General features: G+C 40.8%; 1 protein-coding gene across 4 annotated transcripts in view; it reads left to right on the top strand.

Moving 5' to 3' along the window:
- Positions 1–1,064: 1,064 nt before the first annotated feature.
- Positions 1,065–24,542, top strand: part of znf800b (zinc finger protein 800b) — a 41,406-nt gene continuing 17,928 nt past the window's right edge. Inside the window, exons 1-3 of one of the 4 annotated variants that reach the window (XM_079654168.1) lie at positions 1,065–1,262; positions 19,191–19,305; positions 22,483–22,801. In XM_079654168.1, the coding sequence (XP_079510294.1) occupies positions 19,246–19,305; positions 22,483–22,801 (379 nt within the window). In that variant the 5' untranslated portion in view covers positions 1,065–1,262; positions 19,191–19,245. The other 3 variants (XM_079654166.1, XM_079654167.1, XM_079654169.1) reach the window with 3 other exon arrangements.

Raw genomic sequence — 24,542 nt, forward strand, 5'->3', positions numbered from 1 at the left:
CTTATGGCACACAGTAAAAGGCACACAATAAAACAGTGGAAACAAACATGTGTTTGACTTTCATTAGTGAATGAAACTGTGTGCCCTTTATAGTCTGTGTCCAATATTGTGTATTCAGTGGCGTTTCTATATGTACAAAAGTGGTGGGGCACAGAAAACTTAGATGTCTATATATAAGCTTCCACAGTGACGTGCAGTGAGGTTCATGGCTGGTGAGGCACTGGCACTGACTCTTCAGGTTTACAAATATAATATTTTGACCTAAATCAAAATATAATATTATTTTCAAAAGCTTTTTTTGTCTGATGCTTCGATTAATTTTAAACAGACATTTCAACAAAAGGATACCCAAAAAAATCAAATGTTATCATTTAAATATTGAATTGTTCTCTCTTAGTAAGATCCCATTTTCAATAAAATTGCGGTCTTACCTTGACTTGAAGATGAAGTCCATTTGGCTATCCTGGACAAAAATCTCTATTACTTGTTTGTAAAAGTCCTCCTTATCTTCTTGTAGTTTCAAAAGTCTATCATAAATCTAATCGATAGATTTATGATTCGAAAATTATAAAAGTAGGGTAGACATGTGGATATTATCCGGCTGAACAAAACGTGCATTTATCTAACAGGTACGTTTCCCACAGATCTTATTTTGAGCTATTTTCTAAAATCCTATGCAGAAATCTCATTGCTATTTGTGGAGGGAACCCATGCGCAGCTTACTTCCTGGTTTTGGGACACGTCTCTCTCCTCCTCTTCACACACCACACTTTTCGCGGCACACGTAATTACAGCCAATTAGCTCTGAATTATGTGAGATGATGTATGGTGGGGATGGCAGCACTATGCCCCTATGGTCATTATTTTTTTGCCACACACATTAAATAGGACTCTGAGCATGCGCAGTGTAGTTTTTACAGTCACCGTTCACTTAGACAGTGAGAGGGAGGGTATGATCGGGTTTTGTCCCACATGGCTCTAAACAGCTCAATAGGCACACACTGTAGACACTAATTAGAAGAACACAGACTAAAACAGCAATGTACAGACGAATCAGATGATTAAACATGATCTTAAAATATATTTTATATATTTTTTTTTTTTTTTTTTGCATTTTTTTGTAATCATTATTTTTAATACTTTCTGCTGACTCTAGGTGGGGCTGTGCATATATATGCTAAGGTCCCGCTGCTGACACGATAGCAGTCATTTCGTGCGCATATGTATTTAAACCCATGATATCAAAATCTCACTCCAGCCAGGTACGTTGGCAACCCTGTTGTTGTAGTGCTTGTTAACTTTACTCTACTTAGTGAATGGATATTTAAGTTGTTTTTCAGTCAATGTGTGATTTATATTTGACATAACTCAAATATTATTCATATTTTATTAGACATTATTAATTGATGAACCGGATGATATACACGCTTGTGTTCAATCGCCTGGGACCAAGGTAAGGCTGTGCTATCTATATTTCCTTATAAACGGTTTTATTGTCCACAAATATGAAAAAATACAAATTATAACGTTTTAAATAATTGTTATTTTAGCTCGAAAAATCGCAGAAAAGCAGTGTCACCTCTGTTATAACGATGACAATATGTTGGTTTTAGCCGTTTCTGCATCAAGCATCTATGCTAATTTAGCTAGCTTTGGTACGAATTACCATAATCAAGTTAAAATGCTAACGCGACAATCAATTAATTAATTTAGAATATGATAAAACCTTTGCGTATTTTCATGGTTTGTTATCATTGGTTAGTTGTGATTAAGGAGCAGTTTTACTTAGATAAAAGGAACTTTAAGTTTGGCTAAACCGTTATTAGTCGTTATTTTTTAGCTAACATCTACATTGGTATAGCTAGCTTTACATTGGCAGCATGGCCATCCGGTCAATTTGAGAATTCACTTACTTAACACTGCAGTCACTTGCCAAACATGAGTATACTTTTAAATATGTTTGAATGCTTCAACGTTTGTTTGCAAGGGAGTTGTGTGATATGCATTAAATCAAATACTGAATAACACTTAATGTCACAGTAACACTATTCACAGTGGGCTTAGTCTTTTCTGTCAACTATTGATTTACTCAGTATTGGCTTTCTTTGCTCTCTATTAGCACTGATCGAATTTTTTTAAACGAGACTGAAAACACTAGAATCAGCATTTTAGTACATCTGTGAGAAGTTATGTTGTTAGGGGACTTAAGTGGGTTCCCATCCAAGTGAATGATACTTCATTAATACCAGAGCTGGAAGAAGTACTCAAATTATTTACTCAAGTAAAAGAAGCAATACTACATGTCCTGCATTCAAATACTATACTTTAAGTGCCATAAGTAAAAGTACTTGTTGTGCAAAATGGCCAGCTCCAGATGTAATAAAAGAACAATAACTTATTGGTGCATTTTTGTGATCATCACTTTAACGTTGCACTTGGTGTTTTTTTTTTTTTGAGTTACTTTACATACTACTGGGTAGCTTAACCTATAATAATATATTATAATGTGTGTCGATTTGAATATAATGTAACTGCAAATAAATCTGGAAAGTAACTACATATGTAAAATAAATATAGTGGAGTAAAAAGTTCAATATTTGCTTTAAGTATATAGTTTAGTAAAAGTATATAGCATCATGTGTAAATACAGTACTTGAATAAATGCACTTGGTTACACCACTAAGTAACATTTCCTTATACTCTTAGGCAAAGTGTAGAAAGTGATGTTGAACAAGTTAAATATAATATTCTGTATAGCCCAATGCTTAGCTGAACAAGGGACATACACTATGTCAGATGTGGTTCATAGTAGGAAAATAAACCAAACGGTGTTCAATGTATCTGCAGCATACTTGGGTATCCTCTTTTTGGAGAAATTTGAATTTGGACAATGTGTATCTTAATGAATCAATGGCACACATTTCTTCAGAGTATTGACTTTATTCGGGTTGTTACCCAAACAATTAAGTTGGTATTTAGTTGATGATGGGGCCATTTATCTGTTGTAGCCTATTAAGTTTTGAGAGGGTGTATCCACCCCTGTAATATTTGGCGTTTGCGTCGTGGACTCTCGTGGAGAGCTAAACAGGTTGCGCGTTTTGGGGGATAAATCAGCTCTACAACCGTGGCCTTTGGTTTAAAACTGGAAAATAATCGAACTTTTCTTATTCAAAAGACGTCAAATCGTTCTTTTTTGTGCCAATGTTGCTCTAAAGTTCCCACATTTCAAGCTGAAATTGGACGTAGAGGTTGCACCTTTGCGCAGAGGCTGGTTTTTACACTGAGGGGCTCCTCTGGGTGCACAAAGACAGCGGCTCGCAGAGGAACTTGTTCAGAGTGCACCGGGGACGCTGGGAGGCGAAATAAACAATCTCCGGACTCGAAGTAGCTACGAACGCGTAGTTTTACCCTCTCAAACACTCAATTACACCACCCATCCAACCTAGACAAGGTAAGGACTTGTTTTTAGTGCGTTTCAGCGGGGGAAGAGGGCTGCGGAGCGGGTTAAACCTCCTTCGCTTTGGCTTCCCGAGCATGGTTGTTTTTGCAGAAAATGGCGTCATCTCCCTCTTGTTTCTGCCTGGCCGCGGCGGGGAGAGGAATAGTTTCAGAGACTTGTAGCAGCCTCTACACGCAGCGTTTACCTCCTAAAAGAGGAAATCAGCTAGTAGGATGTGTTTTATTCAATGGTAAATCGTCAAAACGTGAGATAGTTCATGGTTTCGCTCGGTAGAAGGACGCGCAAAGATGGAAGGGTCACCGGTCCTGTGCGCCAAGCTGCTTCTTGGAAAAGGTGGCACGGAGCCGCAAAACGCAGCGTTTTACATTCATAATAATGCCATCCTCACCGGCCTAATGCTTATCCACATGACGACGGGGGTTTTAGTGTTGTTACCATAGTGGCGATGGACGTATTTATGGAAGCATTGCACCTTGTCTTTGTGTGTATTTTATTCGGGTTAGCTTGTTTTTACGCCGCACTCCCCTGCCATGCTGCAATCGTTACGAGGGGCCTCTCTTATACGGTGTGAAAGGTGCATTTTGTACTTGGCTTTTCCTTTGATCAAGTCAAGCTGTCCCATTGTTGTTCAAAACTGTGTTTTTTAGGCTGACAATATAAGCGTGTAAAAAGAGATTTTCGGGGATAATGGAGGCGATGCAAATCGTGCCATGAGAACGGCGACTGCCCTGCGCTCTGGTTCCCTGCTCACCAGACAAGGACAGCCTGAATGAGATGCGCATAAAAGTATTTCAGACAAATCACATAGTTTGCACAAAACTGGGGAAGTCCGGCGCGGCGCAATGATTGTACTGCTGCTGCTGCTTTGCGCAGAGCAGCTGCTGTAACCGCCGCCACCATTTCGCCGCGATATTTTTTTGTGTGTGTTGGCCAACCTTTTGTAAATAGTTGGGGACTCTTGGATAAAAGAGCACAATAGTATTCATGCGGGCCCTTTATGGCCTGTGAATGCGGTCCTATAAGTCCCACTCCGGCTGTCCTGTCTCTCCCCGTCAGCTACGTGCATGCGTCCTTTGGCCACCACACATCCACCATAGCGAGGCCACTCGGTTCCCTGTATGTACGCTCTGCTTGGTTCCTCCCGTGGCCAAAAGTCGAGCACTGATCGTGTGCAGAGTGATACGGCACAGGCCATCACGATCAAACCGAAACAGCACATCAGCTTTGGAGACTGCACATCGCTCGCTCCGTGCACATTTTTATTAAGTTTCCTGAGTTATGCAATCGCATCCCCGTAGAGCAAACTGCTCATCCGCCTTTATTTACTCGTCTCCCACCATCGGAGGGATATGTGTGTGTACTATCTCGTGAATTGGACTAGTCCCTGTGGCGACGGTAGTGAATTAGGAAGATATGTCATTTGCGAATCACCCAGTGCCATTTGCGTCACAGCCCGCGGCCTCGCACGCCCATGGGGGGCGATGGAGTTGCAAATGGAGACTGTGTGTGTGTGAGCTGACGCTGCCCCAGCTGAAAGGGAACCAATAGACAGGGACCCGGGCGGCAGCGATCGCCGTGCGCTTCCACTCTCTAGTAGTGCTCCGACTCAGGATTGTGTATCAACACGGAAGATCGCTCGGTTTATTCGGGATGGTTAGGTTTCTTTCGCCCTGCCCGGGATGCGTAAGTGGATGCGTACACACACTGGTTTACGCTGATTCAAAGGCCAGCCGGAGAGGAGTATATCCGTCCGGTGCTTCCCTCATGGTGCTCGGTGCATGTGGCTATTGTGGAGTCACTCGTGTGTGGGTACATGTTTTCCCACTGGATCGTGACGATATGACTGTAAAGGCTTTGTGAACAGCGAAGAGAATACGGGTTGGTTGTGTTTTGGACACTGGATACACATTCGCATTGTTTCTGCTGGATCCACAGCGCGCCACGCGTTTCTGCTATAGACATGAGTAGGGCGTTTATATCCAGCAACGTTTTGTTTGTTGCTGTTGCGCTTTTGGGCACTGCGCATGGGTCCATCCAGTAGAGCTCAGATAACTTATTGACAAGACTGAAAGCCCTGGGATTCTCAAAATAGACTGTGCAGATTCACATCATTGCAATCTTGTATAGGTTTATACTGTAAGAGAAAGTCATGTTGTATATCTTTTCACTTATACAGTTGGATTTGAAAAATAGTTGATTGCTTTTATGACAACATTTCTAGTAGACACATAAAAAGCATTCTTTTGGAGAATATGACTAAAATGTTTGAATATGTTCAACTGCTGAAATATGGGAATATAGCAAAAACGTATACTGTTAAAGTAGTGAATACATTTAGTTTAGATGTATATTTTATTGTCTTTTTAAACATTTTCTGGTGGCTAAGCTAAGGTATTTTTGCATTTGAAATGACTGTTTTTCTTACCTGTGTTAAGTTTGAAGCTGCAGATTACGGTTATAACTAAATCAAAGACTAGTGAGTGTTACCTGCATCCCAGAATAATGTCCACTCAGGTAGAGAATCAACTCAGAAGGACTGAGCGAGAAAGCCCTGCTGCTATGGACTGTTTTTATCTCTGATCATTTAAGGTTCAGCTTTGAACCTGAACGTGGTTGCTGTTAGAAGTTGTGACAGTGATGCTGGTTTTGTTTTCACCTGTGAGCCGGTGTAGTCTTGGAGACACCTAGTCAAATGTGATATGACTGTCTGTCTATGGACCACCGTGCAATAAGCAGTCAGAAGCTTGACATGTGTGTAGTGTAGATGGCAGAGATTTATGATCTGAGCAGGAGGGTAGCAAGGGGGGAATGGGCCTTTTCTTCTCCCACCTAAAGCTTTGTTTGAGTGGAGACATATTTAGCACTTTATATTAAACGATAAGATGGCTCAGTGTTATTTCTGAGGAAGGGATGGTTTACTGAACATGTGTTGTAAAGTGAGTGAATATATTCAGATCAGAGCCATAAGCATGACGTCCTCTAAATATCACAGTACATGCGTATTTGGACATAACAGAGATGGCCAGTCTAACCTTAAGAAGGAATATGAATGGGTAACTGGGGCATGAGTGTAGTTAACAAAGTGGGTTATGCAGAACTCAAATAAAGCAGACAGATGGGCCTGAAGTTGATTGAAGTGGCTTGCATATTCTAAATACATTACATGAGTTGTTCCATACAGTAAATACCTTATGCTACGTTTACACCGGACGCGATGCGAATATTCGCTTCGCTCTAATCGCTCGAGTTTCACCGCGGCTGCCAGCTGTGTTTAGTCGCATCATTCAAACAAGATGCACTGGCTCGGGAGCTAACTACAACAAAATGAACATATTTTACCGTGATTAAATTGTAATACACGTTTCTAAATGATGCCGAAGCAACAACATACTGATACCGGTTAGTAAAAAACATGAATTAATGCTTTAACAAGTCTGCAGACAAGACTGCAGGTGAAAAACCTTTTAAAATGCTTTTTTTCTGAATGGAGTTTGGGTCGACCAGGCTAAGCTAACGTTGTATATGCTCACTCCACACTCATAACAACGGCCTACAGACATAAATAAACCAGCGACTGTATTCGCCATGACACAGACAGTCTGTGGTTTGTACTTGTTTAACTTCTGTCTAGTTTCTGAACAGATATGAGGAGCTGTGAGCTCTGAGTGCTAACAGCTAACAGCTAATGGATGATGTTTTCTGGTTGAACGTCAGTAACGGCAGGCTGAGATCCTCACCGCTGATTGGCTTCCGCGAGAACGCGTCACGTTAATTTGACGTTCGAGTTGAAAAAATTGAACTCTCGCGTTTGACGCGGCACAGTTCAATCGCTTAAATCGCGTGATTCAAGCCGCATCCACCGCTTCATGCTCGCCGTCGGAGCGAATTCGCGTCTGTCCGTGTCTCTGCATTGACTTTACATGTAATCGCGCCGCCCCCGAACATCGCATCGCGTCCGGTCTGAACGCAGCATTAGTGTTAGCGTTCATCCAATTTGCAACTCTATTGACTATCTCAGCTGTCCTCCCATCAACTCCTGCAAATGTGGGTTATAGCAAGCTAAGATCATTTTTACTTTAATACAAAGCTGCCATGACTCCCTGGCTGTCCTCCCTGATAAAAAACTTCCATACTTGTCATTGGTTTTTGACTGCAACAGTGTAATGATGTCACTGTGATTCAGTCAGTTTAATGATGTGTTCAGTCGCCGAGTCATCTTATTTTAACAAAGTTAAATGAGTCGACAAACCCAATAATCTGCCAGTCGTATAACCAGCAACTAGTAAGGCAAACAGAGAGCCGGACATGAGTGTAATCCACCCAGAAAATCAGTGTCAGCCAGTCAATAACTGAGTCCACTACAGAGTTTTATTATCTACACACCAGGAAGCTGCAGCCACATACTTGGACGGTTTACTATACTGTCAAAACTAAACAGTTGTGTTGTTTTGTTAGTGGTGAAGGTGAACATTGAGTTTCCAGCTCAGCTTCACATGTGAACAAAGACCTACCGTCTGCCCTTTGTGACATAGCGCGTACTTCTTGGTAGAACAGTCTGAAATCAGTGCCGGGTGGTGTCCTCAGTTCATAGGGTTTTATAAAATAACCTTTGGATGTCCCAGGAAGTGCTCTGACATTCCCTTCTCACCATATACGACGCATATATCTATACATTCACATGTGATTTTATTGGCTCGATTTCAAATATATTTTCCGTCCACACCTGGCATGAACATGTCCATTATGCATTTCCCACATCTATATTTATTGAAATCCGTGTCGGTGTTCCTTTTCCTCTGTTGCTGCATGCTTCTTCTTTTTTTACGATGCTCCAATGGGCTTTGTGCCTGCTTTAAATCCTGACTTCGAAACGTACTGTGCTGAAGTTTCCTTGCATATCTGGTTTAAAAGATTCAATAGCTAATTTAGCAAAATCCAACTGTCTGGGTACCAGCTGTCCTGCCACCGAGATGTTTGTTTTGATTGGGCGGTGAAAGTTATCACAGAAAAACAAGTGGTGCTTATTGCATACCTTAAAAACAGCATATGGTTCTGTTGTGGAGAAATGTTCTTCGTGTCCACACTGAAATGAGCTGTTTGGGAGAGCAGTACGTATTTGTATAATTGTGGTGAGTGTTTGAATAATATATGTTTGTGTGCACGCCTTCAGTTTTTCCTCATTTGCAAAGAAATCTGCGCAGAGAAAGGATTGTTGGCCGGTTTGATTAATGTTTCGGAGTTTTCCTCATGTGTGATATTCCCACACAGGAAATATCATTTACAACTGGTGTGTGTTTGTATGTGAGATAACGTGTTTGTTCGTGATCATTGTCACAAAGGACATTAAAGCAGTAAGGTCAGACAATCATTCTTGAACGGAAGCTTATTAGTTAATTTATTTTTACATCAGTCAGCTGAGTAAAGCATATTAAACGTTTCGCATGTGTTTCCCTTTGCCACTGTGGTAAAATGGGATCTCGGTCAGTGCCCGACAGCATTTCCCAGCCTGTGTGGTGGTCAGCTGGTATCACTGGTGCGTCTGTCTGCCTGCAGTCAGCATCATGTCAGTGAGTGGCGTCCGTCCATTAGGAGGAAGTCCTCCGCCTCCACACAGCCATCGGAAATAACTACGAGAAGGCAGTGGTGATTGCAGGATACACACATCTCCTCTCGAACAACACACACACATAAATGCATATATATTACGTACCATGTAGGCATTCATAGCATAGATAGATAGATACATTATTGATCCCAATTTGGGAAATGTTTGCGTTTAAGACAAAGAAATAAACAGTCCAATATATTTCAAAAATATAAAAAAAATGGAATTAAAAATATTAAAAAATATATATTTATATATACATGTGGAAATACACATTTCCACAAACTAACAACATTTCAGAATAACAAATATTATTTGATTGTTCAATATTAAATAGAATATGAATGTAAAATCCTAAGATACACTTGCACACGCTTTCACGATTAAACATGACAGGCTATGGGTTTTTACGAGGTCGACTGCTCACTGTAAAGAAAGTCTGACTCTTCCCGCACATAGATTTATCTGTTTGTTGCAGCGTTTACGCCAGACCAGGGCTGAGAGGGCGTCCACCCCAAGATGCAAGTCATGTGATGTTGTGTCACATGACTTGCATTTTGAATTGAGCCGTCCCTTACAGATAATATGTGACCCGCTCTATCGAAATCAGTCGGAAGTCGCAACGGCTCATTTCAAAATAAACGTGGATTTACGTAAATAGTGTTTTTCAGGGTTCGGGTGTTTTGTTTGATTTTAAACAAACAAAGTCTTGGTTTTCAGAGTATGACACTTTTATTTCCAAAATCACACGATAAATACATTTTTGAAGCGCGTAAAGGGAAGATGACAGCTCTCACTGTACTCTGCTCTTCCACAGCGCCCCCCCCTCCCTCCGGCTGAAGTTATGAATGTAAGGCGTATAGTAATCATAGATAACACGGCAGGGTCCGTTACAGTTTGTTTTCATCTGATTTCAAATAAACAAAGTCTTGGCTTTCAGAATATTAAACTTGTTTCGGCAAATTCAGATGATAAATACAACTTTGAAGCTTGTAACGGCATAATTACAAGCGGAGAACGGAGTAACTTAACGTCACAGCAGGCATAACAACAGCCAGTGTTTCTCGTGAGGGTTTTCCCCGGGAAACAAACACAATACACACAAACGCAAAATCACACAAATACACACACACACACTCGCGAGCTTGCCCCAGACCAGTAATCCAAACGAAAATATCTTATTTTTTATCATTTGCTAATAACCAATCAGATCGATGGATTCCAGAGAAGAGGAAACTTTGAAGGCCTTTTTCTCAAAATGATGACTCGGTGACAGTCATTATATAATGTGACGTATTTCGCTTAATATTTGGAGAACAACAAAAACAATCCTGATATAATTAGAAAGCTAGGAATCTCCTCTTTCCAGCAGTGTATACAACTCAAAATGTGTCTTCGGGTCAATGCGACTGATTTCGATGGAGCAGGTCACACATCTCTTTACGTTAGTGATGGGACTTACGGCTCTTTTTAGTGAGCCGGGTCATTTGGATGTCGGGGAAACGATATTCAATACAATCCCACCAGGCTCCAACAGAGGGATGTCCTTGTCCTTTTTCCTTTTTGTCATTTCAAGCGATAAAAACTTTTTTTGGGACGCCCTCGGCTCGAGTTCAGGGCGTTCCGAGCTGAATAAGGCCGTCAAGACGCCCCCCCCTGGCGGAAACACTGGTTTGTGGCCTCTGTAGGGGCGAACAGATTCGTCCCCTAAAATAAGGGACATTCCCAAAAGGAAAGCACTTCATTGGAGATTAAAATTAAACATATTTTCTTATAAAAGAGAAGAAGATATCATTAGGTGTATTTGTGAAAAATTTAGCAAAGGACCACCGCATTTTTAGTTAGTGTGGAAACATGTACTTTTAAATGTGTCGGGACCAAGTTTTACATTTGGAAATGTTCGGTTTAGAGACAAGTTGATAATTGTGTAGCAGAGGAAAAGATAATGCCATATATCTTTGAGTGATTAGTTCTTAGGATTGTCAGTCTCATGTATTTTTTCCAAAGTGCCTCAGACACTAGAGGCTCATTACAATTACAATTGTCTTTCAAGAACTACGAGAAGGAAGAAAGGAAAGGCCTTTTTCAAATCTGTAGTGGTTCTTATTTCATTTTCTTAATGAGCTTGTGTTGAAGAGGGAGTCATTTTCTCTTTTACATTTACACTGCTTTGGGTGTCCAGAGCAATGTTGTTTGCTCAGTTGCTACGAGCATTTGTTCAAATCAAAGGTCAGGACATCAATGATTACTGCTTACCCAAAACATTAACACCCAAACAAAGCTTGGGGCTGAATTTAATTGATGTGTCGAGGGGCTGAGAAGACTTTGGTATATTGGGATTTCATTTCTAAAGAATAACTCTTGAAAAAAAAGTTGAAATTGAACAAAAAAAGCGTGCACAAGCAGGAAGTGGATGAAGGGGTTGGGCCACGGACGCCAATCATCCTCAAATCCTCCCTTAGAGCGCAGGACACCTTCAATCTCATTACCTCCGTCAGAACCGGAGTCACTACTTCACGAGCACTTCTGTCTGTTGCCACGGTAACGGGGGAGTCCCTCGTGTTAGTGCGCGAGTGTATTATTGGCACGTTTGTGTGGCTATAGATGTGTTTGTTTTAATAACCTTTTTGTCGTGCGGAGAGCCTCTTTTGGAAGTGAGTTTAGGACAGACAGTCGTCCACAGTGGGGTCTTTTTTATGAAACGCTTCTCATCAAATTAATGAGGCTGCTGTTAGTCTCGGGGTTTGCAGCCTTCACTGTGCCACGGTTCGCTCAAATCAGAGTCCCAAGACAACCTTAGCAGTTGATTACCGTCTTCCCAACATGGTAATGTGGATGTAAATGAGGGCTGTAAAGCAACTTTTTTGGTTGTAAACTTTTGTCATTCTTCTCATACAAAGTAATCCTGAACTGATGTGTGATGCACACAGCTGGGCCTGGAGCGCTTGTTGACATTCGGGGATTATGAAGTTTGACAACTGTCTTGTTTCATAATTGAAGGTGTTTTGTCAGTATATTTGAAATGATTAGTTTAGCTCCGTTAGCTAGCTAGCTTGATCTGCAGTAATATCTGAAGGAATCATGTTATCACATAAGCCAATAAAACGTACATGTTAGGTACATTTCGAGTGACGGTATAATTTCTTTGTACTACTTTCTTTCCGTTGTGTTTTGAGTTTATTGCATCATTTTTTTTATTTGCAACGGTTCTAGAAAATGTTGTTGTTTCATCAAGTTGGTGAGTGTTGACAAGTCGTTGAAGAACTTTCTTAATTTGCATGTGTTTAAGCATATTGGTGTTTTTTATATGCATTGTTTTTTAAACTGCAGCGTGTTTCTCTTAATGGAAGTGTGTTTGTGCCGTTGTAATGCGTTTGCCGTGTTTTTTGATGAAGTATACTGTATGTCCTGTTTAAAATATTCTGAGATGTTGTTTACATTTTATTTGTATCTTGTTTTATTGTATATATAATTTTGGCACAGTAACTTGCAGTAGTTCAGGTTCTTTCTGTGGGTCACTCAGTTTGATCCTCTGTTGCACTCCACGGTGTAAATCACCTCGTTTAGCTGATTATATTCTCCTCTCTAGTATTTCCATGTTGCTCTGATGACACATTGTTAGCAGCTGTACTACTGTCATTTCATAACATACAGCACAGTGATCGTTCAACATGACTTCTCAAACTGTTGAATTTGTGATGCTTTTCGTCTGCTGATTTCTGACAGCAGCGCTTGAAGCTCCGCAGTGTGAAGCTTCTTCCTTTTGACTTTTAAGTGGATACATTTCTGATTAGGATCACATCTCAAAAACTCAGGTATACTCATGAACAGGTGACATTCATCAGGCAGACACATATGTACAGTACGACTGGTTGGTCACAAAGTTACAGAGATGTTTAAGATAGACAATGAGATTGTTCTTGCATTAGACTCATTGAAGAAATGATAGCCGGTAAAAAATGTAATTTGCTGCTTTTTCTTATGACTGGGTGTTGGATTGTATCCTAGCTTGCACTTTGTAAACAATGAAAACACCATCAACAGGTCATCAAAGGCCACACAGATCAGTGTTTTCCACAGAATTTGATATGTGTGGGGGCACAGCACCCAGAATTCCCGTTAGCCGGTAATTACCGGACTATGACTGGTAAAATATGCTGAAGACCGGCAAATCTAAATCTCTCCGGTCAAAGTGTCCGATCAAAATAATTCCCCCTTAGCGCAATACCGCATCAGTTGCGCCACTTATGTGACAGACAAAAGAGTATGTGACAGACAAGAATAGTCAATTCTAATGTCTAACACTTAATGTGGAGAAACAGATGTCCTGTATGGGTTGATTGTGCGTTGATCTGTTGGTAATGCCTCGGGGTTCCGGTGGGCATGTAAACAAATGCATAATGCTGCGCTATACTTTGCGGCCTCACCCGGTTGCATAGCGACGCTTATTGTTTAGGTGTCTTGATAAGCAGGTAGTCATATCATTAGCTAGAGCTAGCTAGATCTGATCGATATGGACATAAACGCGATTGAAGTCTAATCTGACGGGAGAGAGAGATCAGCTGCTGCTGACGAGTCGACACGCAGCTCTGCATAATCACATGCAGCGGTGAGCAGAACAAAACACACACTTCAGGTTAGAATATCACACGTAGCTATTTTAGTTACCTCTCAAACTACCGTAACTAGTTATGGATATGTTTAGTTTTACTGTCGGGTCATTCATTACTGATCCGCGAGCTGCATGATACTGACGGGCTGTCAGGAGAGGGGGAGAGCGCTCCGTTTATTAGTTTATTATTCCCGTGTTATTATACATTTATTAAGTTACTGTTCACTTTTGAATAATGTAGTTAATCTACTATAATTAGTTTGTTTAATATCGAATCATATACATTTGTTTTAAAGCTCAATAAATAACAAAAATTGTCCGGCACTTTTCTAATTTTGTCCAGAAGATTTAAACTTTAACGGACATGTTGACCGGCAAGAAAAGCCGGGGTGGCCCGCGCATCCACCCCCCCCCCCCCCCCCCCCCCCCCCCCAAAATAAAAAAATACATGCGAGTTCCTGGCTACTATAGACAACGTTCTTGTTGCTCTGGGTTGAGTTGTTAATGAGTGAGACATACTGGAGTTGAGGATCTGTGGGGTTTATTCTCCCAAAAATATAATTTACAATTAAAAACTCGCAACCTTCCGATCATCAGCCCACCTCACCATCCATTAGAGTCTAGATCACCAAAATAAAAAATAATAATAATTACTATAATTTTTTGGGCCCACCACAAATAAATCATGTATGGGAAACAACACACTCCCACATAAGAGTTCATTTAACTCACACTCAGATAATGTGAGCAGTATTATACCGATACAAATCAACTTTATTTTCACAAGATAAAGAAGTAGAATCTTTGAATTCGTTTTTCCCAGACCTCAGTAGTCGGTAAGGTAGACAGACTTTCCTGTCCAAGTCCTAATTTCCCATTAAAGCTAATGGCTAGTGTTCATCTCCCTCCTTCATTTAAATCAGGGGTGTCAAACTCAAGGCCCGGGGGCCAAATCCGGCCCGCGACATCATTTCATGTGGCCCGCAAGAGCTCTGAAAGAATGTAATATGTTTATTATACGGTTAAATGCCGATTTACAGATGCACGATGTCCATAAACTACATGTCCCACAATGCATCTTAAATTTGACTTTTTTCTCAGAATTTGACTTTTTCTTTTTTATTATTACTTTTTTTTCAAAATGTCACTTTTTTTATTCTTTTTTTACTTTTTTTTTCAGAATTTGGCTTTTCTTTTAAAATAATTTTGTGACATTCTCACTGAAGACACTTGCACTTATTTGCCCTGGACTTCTGCTTTCAGACGTAGTTATTTATGAAGTTTTTACCCTGTCCGATAATAATCCAATGCAGAGGCAATACAGTAATATAATATATATATAAAATATTTATATATGTATTTTTATATAGTCTTAAAGTTACAACCGGCCCTTTGAGTGCAACCATAATGCTGATGTGGCCCGTGATGAAATTGAGTTTGACACCCCTGATTGAAATAGAACCTGGAACGGTGCGTCTTAATGCTCCCTGCTCCGTCCCTGCTCTTAATTTGGCCAGAATATAACGTGTATCTAATGGTTCCGTTTAAATAAACTCTCATTACAGTTAACGCTCAGAAAGGCATACCTGAGCTCAAAGGGCTCAGGAATAAAGTCCCTAAATCAGACTCCACCTCCAGCGTCTCTCCTCTCCTCTCCTCTCACTCACAATTTGGTGCAACTGTGGTTTTGCGGTGTCACAGTAGGTGTCAGATCCCGCTGAAGTATATGAAGTGTGTCATCTACCAGTATGAGTTGTATTTGTTTTGGACATTCCCTTGTCTGCTCCCCTTCATTTGAGGCTCAGCTATAATTGGGTGTAGCCTCTCACAAGTAGCTGTCTTGTCAATATTTGTATTATTATTATTATTATCTATAATGTTCGATCAATTACGTGACTACCACTACGTTTTTTTTGCACAACTAAATACTAAATAATGTTCATTTAATTATGTGACCATCTCTGTTTCCTGTAGTTATTGAATTGCTCTTTTAACCACACTGTTAGTACAGTTGTATTATTATTGTGCTTCTGTGTTTATTGTATTTGTGTAACTCTGGCACAACAATTTCCTTCAGGATAAATAAAGTCCTATCTTATCTTATTGCAAAGTTCATTATTAGTTCATCCCCACGGCCACAAGTAGATTATTGAATGTTTTACTCTCCGCTTTGTAGTTTGATCAAACCCTTGACTTGTCCACACGCTGTTTACAGATCTGATTAAAACAGACCCATCACCATGAACAATCTTTCATCTTGTCTATTTGTTTATTACATTGTGTCCTCCGGTTTAATTCACCGCAATCTGGGAAAATCTATACGTCCAATTTCACAATAATTTGACTTTGTTGTGTCAATAATACTTGCTAATGACTTGTCTTAGTAATAACCTAAAGCTCACGTTGCACTCTGACCTACAAATGATATGGAACAACTCTAGACATGAGCTATTTCTGTTGAACTTCATAAACAACTTCACTAATATTGTATGTTCTAATTTATTTTTAAATTCTATACTTCAATTTGTCTCGTTATAAGTGATACCTCTATGTTCCGTCCATACCTGTGTGAGAAAACATGATTCACACAGCTGTTATCTCTAAAGTATTCAATTTCCTGCCACAAGGCAATAGTAGTTGTTGATTTGAAATGTAATCAGCTAACCTGCTCCCCTGTGCTTCGGCTGCTTTAATTACCCGGCGGGACTCTTACCATTATCATGCAATAAAGCAAAATCACATCCTTTTTTATTAAGACATACGTTGGGGCAACCCCTCTGTGTCTCCTTCACTGTGTCCCCATTACTCTCTGACATCAGCCGACTGCAAAACTTTTAAACAAAAACAAGAACATTTAAAGTTCAATCTTTGTCTCCCTCTGCTGGAGGTCAGGTGGAACTACACACATACCCAGGTGGGGAATTGCCGGTGCTGTGAATATGACATTGGCTGTGTCATGAAAGCATGTGACGTTCCCACCACGCTTATCACTCAGGGCTGTCATGTGACCGCACTGTAGACACAAGCTTTTCAGTGAAGTATCTTAAACCATGTTATTTCTCTCAGATTGTGCCACTAAGTAGCCATCTTAATTGTCCCACAGTAGTAAGGCACAACGGTTATTTTTGTATTTACTACAGATTCCATATCGGCAGCCCCAGACTTAGAGACAATGTTTTTGAAGATCAGTGCAGCTTAATCTTCCTCTTATTCTGCTCAGTTGTTTGTTGATGTCTCGCTGTCTGATTTTCACATTTCCATAAACCTTAGACAACTGTGACGTTTCACACCCAAACTGCATTAAGCACCTCATCGTAAAGATTTTCTCCACTGACAAAAACTGTGCATATCTCAATGGCTATACGTTATTATTATTTGCACTTATGATGTCAGGTGCAGGTGGCTGAGTTGGACCAAGCTGCTTTATCTTAAGCGGCCACTAGAGGGCAGCAACACGCTTTTTCTTGGTTGAGGGCTAGGATTATTATTAATAGTGATTAACATAAGCTTAATTAGTAGGTGCTCAGGGACAGATTTTTGTATAAAGACTACATTTATCCTAGAGATGTCTATTTATATCCCAGGAGGGGATGCAACGGATGAAAAGTGGTTTGAATATCCATCCTTAAGTTCTCTTATATCCCAAAGTAAGTTATATACCACAGAAATATAGGATACACGTTGATACTGACTCAGGACATTTTTCCGATTTTCTTTTTAACTACAGTAGAAGTTATTTGTGTACTTCATTAATGTGTATTTATGTATGTTGACTACAACAGTACTTATACGAATGACGTGGTATGATTTTTTTTCATATGCAGATCCACTGTACACATGCAGTGTTCCCTGCACTGTAAGGTCCTCTGGGGAAAACCCCATAGCCATCAGCATGAATGTTTATTCAAGGAAGGCTAGAGCTCATCTGAAATGCACACAGGGATGGTGTGCCTCACACTGACTCTGCTGCTGCTATCATTGGTTTAATTGTCCTGCTGCCACCAATATGGCAAGCAGCCAAATTAGCATTGTTTGAAACTATTACTCTGACCTTTTTAAAATATTCAATTCAGCTTTATATTTAAAAGCAGTGAGCGGCATGCTGGTTTCTAAGCAGTGCACTCTACAGCTTGTAAACATACAGAGCTCTTATTTTGTGTTTTCTGCAGCATTTTACGTGCTTTTCAAGGATCAGCACGACTATGGGTTGTGGGCGTGGAGTTGGGAAAAAAGTACAGTTTTGATTTTGTCGGAAAATAATCTGGTTGGTGCCTTTTTATGTCATTTTATTTGTATTGCATTGTGATAGATAAGAGTGTAATTATGTCCACCAACACACATTGACACCCAGTTTGCGATAGTTTACAGATGTTGAAGATGTTTTGCAAAGTTAATTTGGGTAACATTTCCAGTCTGTAAAGCTCTGGTTCTACTATTTTTTTTATCATCGATGTATTAACACTAGCGATGCTCCGATCGATCGGCCGCTGATCAATATGGGCCGATACTCACTCTCTGCCGATCAATCGGTGCTCTCTAAAAATGGCGACCGCGAGAGCCGATCGCATGACGTAAAATGATGACTAAACTAGTTATAAATATGTTTATTCTTCACTGTCAGGTCACTCATTACGTGAGCTGCATGAGATACCGACAGGCTGTCAGGAGAGAGAGAGAGAGAGAGGGAGGGGAGAGAGAGAGAGAGAGAGAGAGGAAAAGAGAGGCTTCCGCTCATTTCTCCGTGATATTCTCCAAAGTTAATGTAAACTTGAATAATGTACTTCATTTGAATGTAATAATGATGTCGGTTGTTGTTTGTGGAAGCGCCAGTGAATGAGCCCCATTAACTGAGTTTTAAACATCACTTTAAATGGAAGATCCCCATAGGCCCCGCCCACTCGATCGGATCGGCCATCGGTATCGGACGATACTGATTCCGGCGATCGGAGCATCCCTAATTAACACGCGCATACTTTATTGTTAATTGGTGATTTTAACTACTCTCGGTAGTTTAATCTCTAACAATTGATCATATAATTTCAACTGATCATTGTTCTGAATCTAAAGCATAACAAAAATGAAACTGGTAACTTTAATTATTTTAATTAGTTATTTGTTAAAGTAATTTTCTCTTTAAAAAACAGTGAAGTATAAAGTAGCATAACATTTACCTCAACATTGTACTTGAGTAGATGTACTTAGTTACTGCTGTTTAGAGGATTAATGTCTATTAGCATTTCCATTGCTTTTACAATCTTTACAATATGGTTTCAAATATTGGCAAATGTAAACGTTGCTTTTTCCTCTTGTGTTTGATTGTCAGTGTGTAGCAGGTCGATTGTGTTTCACAGAGAGAGTAAAGATGAGACATGACAAGCCTAGTGTGTCATTTTTTCATTCATGTATTTTATATTTAATCAAAGAAAGCTCATGTACAGACGTAAACATTATATATCTGTAGTGTAATGTGATGACTATGTGTGTTCCCTGGCTCATGTGTTGTGTTGTTGCAGATTTCCGGAGGTTGCTGGCAGTGACCCTGTGGTGCAGGAGGCCCCTCTCGGCGCCATGGTGAAGGTCCAGAGGTCGACGAGGAGGAAGAGCTCACACTGTCTCCGCAGACTGGAGGTACTGAAAAACAACAACAATGCCTCGATGTGACTCTCCAGTCCCACCCCCTCATTGTCAGATTGACACTTCATTTATTTAAAGGTCACCTATTATGTTAAATCCACTTATTCCTGTCTCTTCTACATCAACATGTGTCCCCTCTGTGGAAAGAGATTCTGGAAGTGTCAGGAAAAAAGATTCTCTCTTCTCGTCCTGATCCATTTATATAACAACCTGTCTGAAAATGAGCTGATCAGATTTTGGCCACTTTATGATGTCATAACGATATTTTGGCTTGTGTTACAGCTTGTTCATTAGCCAATCACCAACCAAGGTAACCCCCCCCACCTTATCAGCTGAATCCCCCTAGAGCACCATTGTGTTCTTTCCCTTGTGTGGTGTTCGGGTCAAATTGACCTGATTTCCATTTTCAATGAATACAAAGATATATAAGGATATTTTCGTTCAACCTGAAACTCAGTGGCCGGGCTTATTTATTGTGAAGGACATGTGGAATTGTTTTAATTTTTTTCCACTTGTGAAAAAATGCCCACCCGCATTTATGTCCTTCATAAGAGGTTCAGGTCAATCTGACCCGGATACAATACCAGGACAGACAAGGCAAGGCAAGTTTATTTATATAGCACTTTTCAACACAAGGCAATTCAAAGTGCTTTACAAAAAATGAAAGACATTAAGAACAAAAAGAAAAGTCTTCAGACAGACAGAGAAAAACACACAAACTAAAGAGACGCACACACACACACGCATGCACACGTGCACACACACACACACACACACACACACACAGCCAGCCGCAAGAAGACCCCCACAGCCACATTAAAAATAATAAACATTAATGACAAAATGTTTCAATTACATTTATCCTAGAAAAGCACGAGCAAAATGTAAGCCTCGTTTTTATTACAGTGTATTTTTTTTAACATAAATGACATTTTCATTCCAGGAAGCTCCTCAGAGACACGAGTTGCTCTTTTAATGAACAAAGTAAATGATGAGGTCATATCATAATGTAATCTTTATCATTATGATTTGAATCCAACCTGTTAAGTCGAGGTCCATTTAATTCTGTTGCTCTCCTTGTTGTTTTATTTTTCAGTATATGGCTAGTCCACCCACTCTAATCAGCCCTTAGTGATACATAACAATGATGCATGAGTAACGGATTGATTGACAAATGAATATATTACTAACTCAATATGGCATTCACACATCGGTTCTATTTTCCTGAAGAGCATAATTAAGATTTAAAGGGAACTCTACATACAGTAACAGTCTTATTGTGTGTGTGTGTGTGTGTGTGTGTGTGTGTGTGTGTGTGTGGGTGGGTGTGGGTGTGGGTGTGGGGGTGGGTGGGTGGGTGGGTGGGTGTGTGTGTAATTCGCCCACTTGCCCTGTGTCAATGTGCAGTAGTGAAGTCATGTATCCTGTTCAAGGGCAGCGGGGACCCCAGGAGTGAGAGAAACAGACACTGCAAGAAAATTAGGATAAATTGGTGGGTGGGAGAGGAGAAAAAAGATTGGGCACTTGGAGAGAAAGGTATTTTCAAGTAACACAGACACACACACTGACACACACACTCACAAAGATGTATGTCCTCAAACTGAAGGGTTGATGTGTAGTCACTTATCTGCTGAAGGGTGGCTCTGTGCGACAAGGTTAATGCCCCCTTACAAAATCTCAGGAGACATGACACACACTCACACACACTCTCATTCTGCCCGACAATATGGATTTTTTTTTTTAGCATTGGGGTGGTGACACATTTGATTCATGATGGGCACTGTTTCTTCTCTTGGATTTATGCCCCTCTTTATTTATTTATGATCAACTTCCTTTTATTACATTTTTCTGTGTGTGTGTTTGTTTTAGGTATTTGAGCTAGACTGGTGCTCTCTATATATTTAATTTGAACATTTCTGACTTTGGCGCCTTCCAGTGGTAGTATCTCGCTTTCACTGTGGCCCAGATTAGGCCCTAAGACACTGAGCAACACACTGGGTGTTTCTCAATCTCAAGGATGCTGGCTCGGTAGTCGCGTACTTCCAAGTCACTTCCTTCAGAAACGAAGCAAGTATGCTTCCAAGCCACGGCTTCGGAAAACGAAGAAGAATGGAACAGTTTCAACATAAACTGTACCGAAAAAATAAATACCTCACGATGTCTATCTAATTATGAACTTGCTTTACTTTCACGGAACACATTTTTGGTGATAACAAATGTAACAAAGTCACATATTTACGGTCGGTTCAGCCATTCTCCGCAAGGGTTTTGGAAATTGGTCCGTGCGCAAAGCATTGTGGGGATTTTAAGGACGCGAAGTCTACCCATGTGCAGCCTCGAAATTTCCCCCAAACCAAGGACGCGGCCTCGGTGGAATTCCAAGTATGCTGGACATTGGAACACTACTTCGGCCGCACTCGATGACGTAGCATCCTTGAAATATTGGCTTGGAAGCCAGTATCCTCGAGATTGAGAAACGGCCACTGACTGCCCTATACTTGTAACATTTGTGTTGCCTTGTTTCTTCGTTAAAAAAAAAGAAGCAAAAATTATGCTTACAATTAAAATGCTTCTTACCTTAGTTGTTGAATTGTGACGGTATGTATAGACCGTCATTTTGTAATATACTTACTGTTGTGCCTTCTTTTTATTCATACCTCTCATGTTTTACGTATATATGTGTCTAATATCTATTATTATATATATATAATTGGGTGTACAGGAGTGTATGTATGTATGAATATATGTATATTCTTATAAACGTAACAATTTGTGTTTGGTAAATGATGTCTATGTTGTAACACTGCTTTTGTTTCCTTACCTTTCCAATGGTTCCACATTTGTGAGGAACAAGCATTTGTGGGATGAGCAGCAGAGCTGAGTATGTGGGGTGCGCCCATGAAAAATATGACACATCTCTGCTAATTCCAAACAGGCTTTCCAACGGTATTCGATGTATTGCCAAAAAGCATTGTTACAACATAGAAATCATCTACCAAACACAAATTGCCTTACTTTGTGTGTTAAGTTTATATCTGTATTCTTTGGGACGGTGAGAAACAGCATTTCGATCTCCCTGTTTGTATGACACATGCAGAGAAATTGACAATATAGTTGACGTTGAACTTTTTTCCACATCTCATGATTTAATGTGATCTTTTGGCCCCACAGAATGTCGCTGAGACGGAGATGGAGGAAAGCCAGACCCAGCCAGACCCCCCGCGGCCACCACAGGAGCCCAAAGAAGGAGACCAGCCCTCCGAACCAGCCCCGCTCCAGACCCCCGCTCCAGAGGAGGCTCCGTCGGAGGGCTCGGACCAGAAGGAGCCACCGGGAGACGAGGAGGAAACGGGCGACTCAGCGTCCCAGCTCCAAGCCAAGCCTCTGTGGAAGCCCATCCCCCCTCTGCTGCCCGAGTCCAACATGAGTGAGAACGGAAGGACCAGGGACCAGATCTGCCAGACTGACGGCAGCGAGGGTCACAACTCAGGTGGGTGAAGCTCCTGCCGTCCTCATTCAGCCACCTTCACACCGAAGCTGTCCGTCAGTCTCCTGTGGAGCTTTATGGCTGGCTGCGTGCTCCACATCACTTCACACAGGAAGTGGAACAAAAAGAGGCGCTGCAGATACTGTGCACCGCTGATTAGTCTAACATTTCTAAAAGTCTTTATTCAGAACCTTTCATTACATGTTAGGACCTGCAAAAAGTAAACCTTTCTCTGCTTTGATTTGGGAAAGTCAAATGAAAATGAGAGGCATATAAATAAATATACAACACAACATTTATATTCTGGAAAAACAGAATGTTCTCTTAAATGGATATTTGGCTCACCGAGCTGTAACCACTTCCTCCACCGAAAGGCTGCTGGCTCAGCTTTACGCTTCCGTCATCATAGCAGGTTGATCTGAAACTACAGGAAACCAATTTTGCAACACTTCCTCAGCTGACAACTAGTGTGATTCAAGGATAATAACATGTGCTGCACAGCCATTACATCTGCCATCAGGGTGACATCATGTCTGAAGCGGACATATTTGTTTCCTTCCTCCGTTAGTTCCTTCCTTCCTTCCTGCTTTTCTTCCACAGTAGCTTCCCTTTAAAAACAAAGGTAGACATCTTGATTGATTCAGATCCTGCTGCTAACAGAGCTACTCACGGTAGCATTTCTGCTTGGTTGATCTTTGACCCTGTTTCGGGGGGGGGGGGGGGGGGGGTCGGCGGGTCACTGACCTGCCCCGCTGGAACTATAGCAGCTAGCCTAGCCGCGGCACGGGGGGAGGGGCATTGGGAAAACTCATTCTGTCACACGTTAATACATAATCTCCATCGCTCTCTCTGTCAAACTCACTCACACAGTTGTCAGTCACTTTTCTAGGTCTTTTTCTGTGTCTGCGTCTTTGTGGGCGTGTCTTCCTGTGTCACACACACACACACACACACACACACACACACACACACACACACACACACACACACACACACACACACACACACACACACACACACACACACACACACACACACACACACACACATTGATACACTTCAATATATTGTTGAATAAAATACTCTATTTTGGTTTTGGTTCTACTTGCATTTAGTTTATAGTTACAACACACACACACACACACACACACACACACACACACACACACACACACACACACACACACACACACACACACACACACACACACACACACACACATTGCCACGCTGCTCTACTTCCCCTGCAGTATGAATGTGTGTGTTTGTGTGTTTCCCCTTATAGTGTCAGAAGTAACTTGATCTTCCATAGAACAAAAAATAAATATCTAAAACAAAACAGAGTAATAAACAAAACGTGGATCTTTGCCACAGCTAGAAACATTGACAGTGTTTCAAAAGGCCCTTTCCTTTCCTCCAGTCCCCTTCTTTTAAAATAATGAGAAATTAAACCTCAGCCTATGAAGTGATTACAGGGTGTTCGCTGGTGTTTGTGAGAGTAATTGGTCGGCTCTCGCTGCTGTTTACCCCTCTCTGATTACTTCTCATTGCAACGGGCATACGGTCGTCGTATTGATGTAAAAGCCAAGTGGCTGGAATAATTTAAAAAACGTGAAAATCGCTAGAATGAGAGCACTTCGACCCCCGCAATCCATCTTAATACCTATTGTGGATCGTGGAGTCTCTGGCGACTACCATCAATTACACAGGAACCAACAGCTTTATTTTTTACAAAGGAAAAATA

The sequence above is a fragment of the Notothenia rossii genome, assembly GCF_949606895.1.
Source record: "Notothenia rossii genome assembly, chromosome: 10".
In the NCBI taxonomy this organism is placed as follows: Eukaryota; Metazoa; Chordata; class Actinopteri; order Perciformes; family Nototheniidae; genus Notothenia; species Notothenia rossii.